Genomic DNA, 10685 nt, shown 5'->3' on the forward strand with positions numbered 1-10685 from the left:
GTTGGCAATCTCCACCGAATCCTGTAATCCCCTCGATTGTGTCAATATATGCATGCGGGCTCTCATGTATGAGGGTTGAGACGCTTCTATCATTCTCCACAGAGTGTGGTGTTGATGGGAGGGCATGTATGTAAATGACTATGACTCAAGTGCAGATTGTAGGTCTTCTCATTGTTAGTAAGAGCCACAAAGCACATTAGTAAAAACAGAACCACAATCCTCTCCAGAAAATAATAAGAAAACCACACCAATACATATATTATATCAAGTTTACAAGCATCATTTATTCATCACAATTACATATCATAACAGTAATAATAGTCAAACCTGAATCCACACGATAAAATGATAAAGTACAAATATATTGGCCAACATGATGTCCTATAGGGACGAATGTGAACAGAGCAACGTTTGTCCGTTATTATCAAATCCATATTCTTAGTTTTTCCCTTTTACTTCGGCGATTCCTTTTAGTTCTTTGGGTCCAGCGATTCGTTTTCGTCCTCCATACCATCAGCTGATGCTCCGCTGATGTTGCCCAAGCACTTTACGTGGAAATTATGGGTGCCACAGTCGTTCATGCCCTAGTGAAGGAAAGAAACGACATGTCAGGATCACTGGGTCGGGACATATATATGTTTGCTACGTAATGATAGGGGAGAAGTTGGGTGGTGGGACCGTGGGAGGGAGGTACCTGTTCCGCTGAAGAAGGGATCGCAGGGTTTTTGTCTTCACAAGTAAACCTGAATTTCTTTAAGTTGAAAGAGAGATATGAAATTACATTCAAATAATACACTTCAATTTTGAGTCATGAGTAGAAAATATTGGTGACCAAGCTCACCCTGCCAAGATCCCCAAACGCAATGGTAACGTTAACGTCGCATGACATGACAGATGCTTCCATTGGAGCTCTACCATCACCGGAGGCAATGAAAATATCAATCCCCTTTAGGATGTTTTGTATTAAGCCATGGAATTTTTCGCGCAGTTGGATATAATCTGCATGTTGCGTATGGACGATTGTATTAGATTAACTATAGTATAGTATAAAAACAAGGAGCAACACTTAGCTGCAATAATATAGATAAAGAGGTTTCGGTGTGTACACTATGAGAGCGATCTCTTCGATTGTCCAAAACTAATATAGTGATGCTGAAATTGGAACCCATGCGAATTTCAGAATGTTTCCTACTTTTGGTGGAATGGCTTACTATTACTTGATCAAGAGGCAAAGGTGGATTTTCGATGACAATTTTATCCGACAAATCCTGGTCTTTCGGCAGAGTTGACTTATTAGGTTCAGTTCCCATTGCACCACCTTTGGCATATCCAGTAATTAATTAATGAACAAATTAATGTGAAACACAAACTCTACAGGAGAGGTTATCCTCTTAAATTCAAGTAGGGAAAGTAACGGCTGAACCCCAGCTCGGTGCAGCCACGCTACACCAACGCAAAAATACATATCAAAATATTTCAAAAAAGTGAAATTTTGTGGGAATGATTATGAACAAATGTTATAGATGGTTGCAAAATTTGGTGCTCAAATGACATCCGGGAGCTCTGCACACAAAAAATTACAAGTTGTGTTCAAACAGTGCACGTACATTTTGGGTAATTTTCAGTAAAAAAATTGTACAGAGCTCCTCGGATGTTATTTGACCACCTAACTTTGCAAGCATCTATAACATTTTCATCATAGTTCTTACAAAATTTCAGATCTTTTTGAAATATTTTGCTATGTTTTATTGCGTGGGTGTAGAGTGGGTGCACCGAGCTGGGGTGTAGGACAACCACTTCATCGAAGTATGCTTTAGTTCGACAATTTCGTATGACCCCAGAAGTCACAAAGCTATGGACCACTGCACCTTACACCACATTCAGAATTAGGCAGGAAAATAAACATTGAAGAGAATCAGTTTTATTGGCAAAACAAGCAACATGGACTTGATAGAAGGAAAATTTCTCTTAACCACGTTTTAATAGCAGGTAGGAACAACACTAACAATGGAAAAACAAATGAAAATCTGAATCCTTCGGGCGAGAGGGCCGTTTTAACATACCAAATATGATAAAATTTTGGGTCAACAGAAGTTTACATTACTTTGTATATTTGATTGATGATAGCAAACTAGCCACTTAGAAAACCCAACAAATATAATCAGGCATTAGCCATATGTAAAATAGAAGATATGGAACTATTTCAGTTTTCCAGATTTTCTCCGCTCAACCACATCCAAAAATTAGTATCCCCAATTTCACAGCGAAGCTAGCCTTCATCCTCATATATACCATGAGGTGCAACATGAGACGATTTGATACGGGTATATCTTTATGAACAATCTTGGGAAAACAAAGATGCTAGTTCTCATTATTTACTTACTTTTTGTGGAATGGCTCACTATATTACTTGTATTTATAGCTTTGCAACAGTACTATGTTTGCAAGATAAGCTATCTGCTATCAATAGAAACTATCAGTATGACGTACTCACCGGCAATCTCTGCTGTTGCTTCGTCTTCAGTATTACTAGTCACATCCTCGTCATTCGACGGAGTAAACTCATCAGGTTGGGTGCCTGCAGGTAACCATACCCAGTAATTAATGAAGGAAAAAAACGTGTGACTCGAACTCTGCTCGGGAGGTTACATCAAAGTATGCTTTAGTTCAACAATTTCATATGATCATCAGCCAAGACAATAGCATTGCGATAACAACAGTCTTTCCAAAATGAAGTACTTTACTAGAGCGATGTACGTTTTCCGCTACTTCAAATAGATATTATGCAGCAAGATGCATGATTCATGAAATTTAACCCTAGTAACGAAAGTTGAGCAAGACACTTGTTGCAAATAATCTGATTCGAGAGAAGCATTCTCACTATGAAGCAGTAGTGATCTAAACGTTCTTATATTAGTTTACAGAGGGAGTACAAGCATTTTCCTCTTCGCCGGATATGAATTACTTACCTTTGGTTTCCCGTGTTGCTCGATTTGCACCTATACGCATCTGTGGCTTGCTAGGTGCACCGCTCAACATGGTCCTCTGAGTTAGTAACACTGGCACCTGTAGATCGACTGCGTTTGCTGGGAAGGGAGATACGGTGGTGTATATATATGAAGGCTTACTACGAGAACGGAGCAGTGGCTCAGTGGCTCAGTATATGTTTCTTTTTTCCTCTGAACGATGGTTATATGATGCTTAGAGGCCAAGTATGCTACTGTCAGGATTCACCTTTAGCCAATTTTCCGAGCAATTAATTTTTCTAACAACATAAATTCATTGTGGTGCACCTTTAGGCAAAGGAGATGATGAAGCTTTTGTCAGACTTTTTCCCTCGGACAGCCTCACCGTGTTTGCGCTTTCGATTGCACGCCAGACTTAAAAATCTATAGCCTACATCAATGTGCCGAGGTGATTTCTCGGATGGTTCTCATCGTGAGCACTGGCTATGCTAGTAGTATTGATAGTCCAAGGCATCGGGAGACGGCCATGCGTACAGTGTGTGAGCCCACTCGCATGCACGCTCGATTGAAAACCAAAAGCAACATGAACCAAAGGCCGTTAGCTGCGGTCCCATCTTAGGTGCTCAAGTGGAAGTGTGCATCTAGCTTTATGGACAGTTTTGATGGTTAAGGGCATCTCCCACGGCGACCCGCAAATTTCCTCCCGCATCCGTTCGCCACAGATGCAGGAGGCCGCCGTCCAACACTGCCAGACTGTCTGCATACATTTAATTACTTTATGAACCAATTGGATGAAATTTGTGCAAACACGGCGAATTTCATACCTGGTGTCCCGTTGATTGATTGTTATATATGGCGCAAGCGCAAGTTCTGGTCTATATGCGTGATACGCCTGTTGTTATTGGGAATTCGCCTAACGAGAGCTTGCCATGTTTAGATGCTATTCTAGTCGTTCTTAAGTTGACATGCCTGGAACTTATAATTTGTGGTTACGTTACTTGCGAGTACATTATTGTATTCACACCAGCGTTGTTATACCAGAATTTAGTCGAGGAACTCTGTAAAGAAGATGTCATTGGGATAGTGCGAGGATCCGTAGCCCAGGCAGATGCCTGTGGAGTGGAGCCGCTCAAGTTCGGTGCCTTAGTTTACGTCTTTTGTTGCAATATAAAGAACCATCGATTATCTTACGCTTGGTAATAACAAAAAATCATGCCAAGATGAGCCTGTGACCCATTTGTAGCCCTTTGGTCAAGTTTGTGTATTGATTATCATATTTTCGTGAATTAAATATGCATATCCACATATAATGGGGGGCAACCTTAGCCCAGTGGTGCAAAGGTGGGGATACATTGAGATTCTTCCGTTTGTGGGATCAAGAACCTACGAGTCCTATGATGGAGCGCCCGATCCCCATGATTTCTTGGAGAACTTACGCCCCAGGGATAAAAGCTACCGGGACAGATGCAAAGCTCCCCTTAGGGAAAGGTAGGGAGGCTGCCCTACCTTGACTTTTGAAAAAAAAAACATTCTTATGCACGTGTTTTTTCTGAACAATTTGGGTGGTCGTACGTAAAAAAAGCAACTTTGTATGAGAAAGGTATGCTTGTTTTAGTAAACATTGCGCAAAATCGATCCGAAACCAAAAAAGACTAGATCTAGTCTAGTCGGAAACCAAGTCTTCCATTGCAATAGCCAATTCTGAATCTAACAAAATCAAACTGTAAACATGTCATGGGTGTGGTATTTAAGGAGGCTTTGAGGGTACTTTGGGCGGCATATGGGGGAGTGGCCGAAACCAACTCTAGCTATGCAATAGATAACATTCTAAGGTTTTATTTTGGCTTGGTATATTTTGTGGGCAAAAATTATATTTCTATTAGCTCAGTCAATATCTTTTAGCACTGATTTTACCATTGCTTGGATGAGCTATCTTCAGAGTTGTTTGGAATTCTCTTGCCTTGACTCTAGAGAATCATTTTGTGATTTAGCTGGCATTGCTTTTACTAATGGTTAGGAAAACAGTTATACGCGACTTCTAGGCAACAAAGATCATCAAGACTGAGCTGCGCAGAAAGATGTTTGTGATGGCTTCCTGACGACTTGAGTAGAGTGTCATTCATATGTTTTTAGGTTTTCAAATGGCTTTATCAACAACATTATGGAAGATTTTCAAAAAATATATGAGTAGAACCCAAAAACATATGAATGAAACTTTACTCTTTTATTGTGGTCTACTCTTTTATTGTGCCGGCGAGAACTTTGGGAGGTAGTCCAGGAGCAGATGCAGATTGTGGTGTACATCAGCGGCATCTAGAAGATGGCGGGTCGTGTCCTGGGTTCATGGTTTGTGGATGACAGGTATGGTTTTCTCCTCCGATGTCTTAGTCGTGTGGGGGTGCCAGATTTGAAGTTTGATGGCGTGTCTAGGGTGTTGCCTCGATTTGATTCGTTTCAACGGTAATGGTTTCGTCTATGACGAGCCACCTGGGAGGTGCGCAAAGTGGCATATCAGCAATGAAGTCGAGTCGACTCGGGTGTGGAGATGATCCATCATTTTTTCCTTTGGTGACTGCTGTGGTGGTGTCAGAGACAGGTGGTGGACTTCAGTGTCAAGCTTAGAGTATTTTTCAGTCTTGTTTGTAATTTTACTTGTTGGCTAGTTTTCCTTTATGCAAAGGCTAATATTTTGCTATCTTTTTAGTTTTGACAGGTCGATATGTACATGACTTGACTTGTACTCACTGTGTGCAAAAAAAAAAAACAAGTATGCTACTGTACAGTGTGTGCACCCAGAAAGGTAAATATTGTCTAAGGTGTGGTGGCCTTCCTAACCTACTTTACAACACAAGGAACCAGAAATTATATATTAGCTAATTCGAGACTCATGGTACTCGTGATTACGTCCTCTTTTGTACAAGCAATGTAAATTCATTGTGCTGCACCTTCCCGCGAAGGTGAGGATGAAGCCTTTTTCTACTTTTTCCCTCCCTCGGACAGCCATAGGTTACGTGTTAGCCCTTTCGTTTGCACGCCGGACTTAAAAACTAGGTAGATCAATGAGGCGTGCTGCTTTCTCGGATGGTTCTCATGATGCTGTGACATGCAGGTATTGATAGTACGTGCCGCTGGAAAGTTGAATCCTTTGCGGTCCGTGTCACTCAACTCATTATGTGCTTTCACCTTCTCTTTTTTGGTTAAGTATCTACTTCTTTAGACAACGCCTTCGCTCTTGTTTCCCTCGGGCGGCGGTACAATGTGAGTCCACTAGCATGCACGCTCGATTGAAAAACAAAAACGCACGATGCTGTAGAGGGCCAAATGAATGGATCATGTGAAAATCGGTTTACCTTGGGACCGCGGTCCTTTCGAGGGGTTGAAAATACATCTTGCTTTATAGTCAGTTTTGATGGTTAATGACAACCCATATGCTGATCTAATGCTTAAAATTAAGTGTAAGCATAATGTTTATTTTGACTCGAACGGCAGGTGCTCTGCCTTTTCATTTAAGAGTAGGAATATACATAAGAGGGGGCAGTCGTCAATATAATTACAACGCAACTCTCAGGAAGTCCAAGTCAGCTTTGATTAGAGAAGCCACACCATCCGCCGAGGTAGACTTGCACTACAAGAAATATGTCAACTTGTGACCAGCACTATTGGTTACTGAATGGTCACTGTTTTCAATTTGTGACCTTTTTGTGACCAAAAACATAAGGTCAAAAGCTGGCGGTCATAAACTGACTATAGCGACCTTTCTTCTAGAATGGTCGTAGACGTTTATGACCAAAATACGTCTACTATGGCGTTTTACGTCTACTATGGCGTTTTGGTCACTAGCAACCTCCCCAAGCCACGTAGGCATCCAGCGTGACAATCTGATGTGGCACAAGATTCAGCCCGGTCCAATTCGATTTTCTACATGGGCCTAGCCCAACAATTCAGCCTTTTTTACTGTATATTTTCTCTAGCTACATGGGTTATTTTTTCTAATAGTTTTGATTTCTACATTGGCCTGGCCCAACAATTGGGCCTTTCGTTTTTGGGCCATGGCCTTTTTGGCTCAACAGTTACATTTCTTTTTTTAGTTACATTTCTTTTTTTAAGACATCCAATAGTCAGATGGGTTTGAGTGGGTCCCAATGGTCAGAGTCATGTTCTTCAAATTTTGATTTTCTAGTAAATAAAAACAAATATTTAAATCAAAACTGACTGAAAACAGAAGTAATACTTCAACAACCAAATTTGGCACCTTACAATCAAACATACACCACGTTCATAATCGAACATACTTCACATCAGGTTTACAGCCACCAAGAACACAACTAAATATCAAAATATAACTATCTATCAGAGTATAACTAGCTCCAATGAGCTAGAACTCAATGCTTCTTCACTTCTTGGAGCCCACGACGAAACACGAATGAAGTACAACATCTGCAAGTTATCAAACAATATGGTAAGGAGCAAAATAAAGGCAAAGCTAAAAGCACATTAACTTGTAGGCAGTCTGTGTGCATAAATAAAGTAAAACAAGCAAAATGAGGCATCGAAATCAGTGGATACAAGTAGTTACTATCAGCAGCAAGTAAATACTACTCCAATCACATCAGGTTTACAATCCTATAAATGCGAAAATTTTATCATGTAAGCATAGAAGGACAAATTAAACATCATTTAGATGTTTGAAACAAAGAACCAGAATTTAACCGTTTGAACAGCAAAAAAATTGTTCCAGTAGATTATATCCGGTTTAAATTAACTCCTTTGACACCAATATTATACAAGATCAAAGAAGTATACATACTGATCAGGTTTAATTAGCACATAGAAGCCAAATACCAGTAACCGAAGAAGAAAAAATCCTGATATACAAAGGTAAGCTCAATGTGCATTTTCTTTTTCAATGTGATACACAATAAGCATAAGTAACCACCAAAATCTCTCAATACCGATCATTAACTAGAGACCTCCCGGGAGCCAAAGCCCTAACAGCCATGGCATCGAATAGAAGAGTTGGTGTGCAAAGAAAAAGCGATTACCTCTCAGGGGCCATAGACGGCAGCGATGACCCTGGTGTTGCCCATCTTGAACAACGCCGACCCGTTGGCCCTAGAGAAGATGTCGACCTCGCCCTTGAGCTGCCGCATCTGCAAGGCAAGGCAGCAAACAGGAAGAATCAGAGGCAGTCGAGCCAGCATGAAGAGGATGAGGCTGCTCTGCTGTGGACAAGAAGATTTTAGCTAGGTATGATTGTTAAAAGAAATCAACAAGACAGTGTAACAGTAGCAAACAGTATTCAGAGCATCATTACCAAGAGGTTAATCATGGGTACCTTGGCTTGAATTCAACATCAATTCAACATGAGGGAGGGAGGGATTGCAACAAGGGGGATCGAACCTTGATGATGCGATGATGTTGCTGCTTGTCCTTGTCCTTGCCCCGCCAGGCAGAGGAAGGGAAGCTCCGCTCGATCTGGCCACCGTCCGTGGAGGTCGAGGCCCATGCCCTCTTAGCTGCAAAAACAAACTTTCTCAGTACACACAGCAGGAAACAAGGGGGATCAAAAAACGTAACGCCTGCAAGTAGTACTGCTTTGCTATCAGGTGCAATCACACAATTTTTTTTAATTTCTACCATGCTTCCATTTTGCAGCAACCAGAAATCAATTGATTGTGGAGATATTTCAAAAATTAGTTTATAGTTCACTAGGCAAGTTACAATCCATCTGTCAAATAAAATCGCTCATCTGCCAGAAGCATAAGCAATCAGACAAATCACACAAATTCAGTATTATTATTGTGCAAACAAAAAAAATGTTCAGAGTGCCTCCATACACGAATCATAAACATCCTCTTATATTATGGATGCGCTTGTATCAAGCTAGCCCTCACGGTTGGATGGATGCAAGTGTCCTGCCTGGCATGATTAACCCATTGTCTCTTAACCGACGCCGCCGAATACAGGGGACAAGAACAAAATCAGGTTGTTTCTAATGCGTGCGTACTAACATTGCTAAGCATTGGCCAGTGATAGTAGTAAGCAACCCCATGCCAAGATGACCCACTTGCTTCTCACATCGCTCTAATTGTGCCTGTGTTCGATGAAGCGTCGTTTGCAGCTATCTCATCTAGACGTGCTCAAACACTAACAAGACGAAGGTTGATGCTGATCGTGAGTTGTGAAGGTGCGCAGATCTTAACACAAGTGTGGTAAATTTTGCTGCAGAGATGAGTTCTCCATGTAGAGTAATTGAGTCCGGTGGTGTGGCTGTGTTCTTTGTAGGAGGTGGATGGAATTGGACACTGGAAATGCTGCTGTCCGTGCATGACTTGAATGTGCATACCCAGTGCAGTGCAGTTCAGTGCAATATAGCCCACCCAAACTTGCCGCCACGGCGATGTCAGACTACTCTCAACCAGAGAAACAAAACAGGAGACGCTGCGGTTAGTCTGTCGGCAAACAGAGTCTTGATCTTGATACGTACGTAGGGTGCAGAAACAATGAACGCTTGCAACATCCATCATCAGCCTGCCCATGAAACTGGAGTACACTAGATACAATATCAAGTCATTCTCCGCCAGGTACATAACACTAGATACACTAGGTTCCTTGTAATTTGTAAACCCAGGCTAAATAACCAACCATTGCAATGCTAGACCGACAGACTGAAGAACTGCTCGATTTTTAGTGGCCAAGAAGAATCGGATTTTGCACCACCAAGAGAGCACAAGGAAAGGGGATTGGCGGGGTTACCTGCCCTGATGCAGATGAACGCCGGAGGAGGAGGCTGCAGGTCCCGGTGGTGAAGCTGGCGCTGATGAAGGCCCACGTAGAGCGATCCTTGGTGCCGTTGCCCGTTGGAGGTGCGGGGGTCGTGCCGGTGACCCACTGTGGCGGCTAGGGTTCGGACCCGCCGTGGTTGTGGATCCCGTCGCCATGGCCCCTGCGAGGAGCCCGAGCAGGACCCCACGGGCTTGGCCTTGGATCCGGCCGCGGCAGGAGCAACACGGCCTCCCCTCTCGATCTGGGTGCACGGCCGCGGCCCCCCGAGCTGGAGCGTAGGGAGATGAAGGAGAGACTAAGGGCGCCGGCGGTGGGGTGGAGGGCAGAGGATGGGCCTCGGGGAGACGAGCTCGCAGCCGGTGGGGTTGGGATTGGGGAGAGGGAGGAGGTCGTCGTCGGCGGCGATTGGGTGGGACGAGGAGGAGCAAGCCCCGTGTCTTCATTTTTGGGGCCGGTTGGACGCACGCACGCACGCCGGATGAAGGCGAGGGGAGAGGGATGGCGGAGACGAGGTCGGCAGTGGGTGGGGGCGGCGGTAGTGGGTGGGGTTGGCGGCGGTGGTGGAGACTAGGTCGCGACAAGGGAGAGGACGGCGCGGCAGCCTCGATTGGATCTGGAGAAGGAAAGGGTGGGTGGGTAGGTGGGTTAGGGTTTTGGTCTTTCAAGAGAAGATCCACCGTTGGATGGGCGCGTGATGGATGGCTCAGATCGTGCCCAACTTGGTGATCCGCGTGGACGTGGTTCCTCGCTTCTCATTGGTTGGCTGGCGCGCGCTCAAATATCCAAAATTTGGACCCAAATTTCTTAAAAAAAAATTAAATGCCTACAAATCTATGTTGCAAAATTGAACCAAATCAAGGGAGTTTGTTCAAATGATCTCATATTTTACACAAGGGTGCATCTTGGAATGGCAAACAATGTTGCCTAAGAGAG

General features: G+C 43.2%; 1 protein-coding gene and 1 long non-coding RNA gene across 2 annotated transcripts; both read right to left on the minus strand.

Annotated features, from left to right (window-relative positions):
* Nucleotides 1–231: 231 nt before the first annotated feature.
* LOC125547892 (uncharacterized) lies at nucleotides 232–3161 on the minus strand. Its single transcript, XM_048711633.2, has 5 exons — nucleotides 2970–3161; nucleotides 2495–2578; nucleotides 842–999; nucleotides 695–751; nucleotides 232–584 (listed from the first exon to the last, which is right to left on the minus strand). The coding sequence occupies exons 1-5, from the start codon at nucleotides 3037–3039 to the stop codon at nucleotides 471–473; spliced, it is 483 nt and encodes a 160-aa protein (XP_048567590.2). The 5' UTR covers nucleotides 3040–3161; the 3' UTR covers nucleotides 232–470.
* A 4727-nt stretch (nucleotides 3162–7888) lies between these two features.
* LOC125547893 (uncharacterized) lies at nucleotides 7889–10338 on the minus strand. Its single transcript, XR_015618072.1, has 3 exons — nucleotides 9723–10338; nucleotides 8367–8482; nucleotides 7889–8116 (listed from the first exon to the last, which is right to left on the minus strand). It is a non-coding gene; the product is annotated as an uncharacterized LOC125547893 (long non-coding RNA).
* Between the last annotated feature and the right edge of the window lie 347 nt (nucleotides 10339–10685).

The sequence above is a fragment of the Triticum urartu genome, chromosome 3A (genome assembly GCF_056163025.1).
Source record: "Triticum urartu cultivar PI428250 chromosome 3A, HENAU_Tu73, whole genome shotgun sequence".
In the NCBI taxonomy this organism is placed as follows: domain Eukaryota; kingdom Viridiplantae; phylum Streptophyta; class Magnoliopsida; order Poales; family Poaceae; genus Triticum; species Triticum urartu.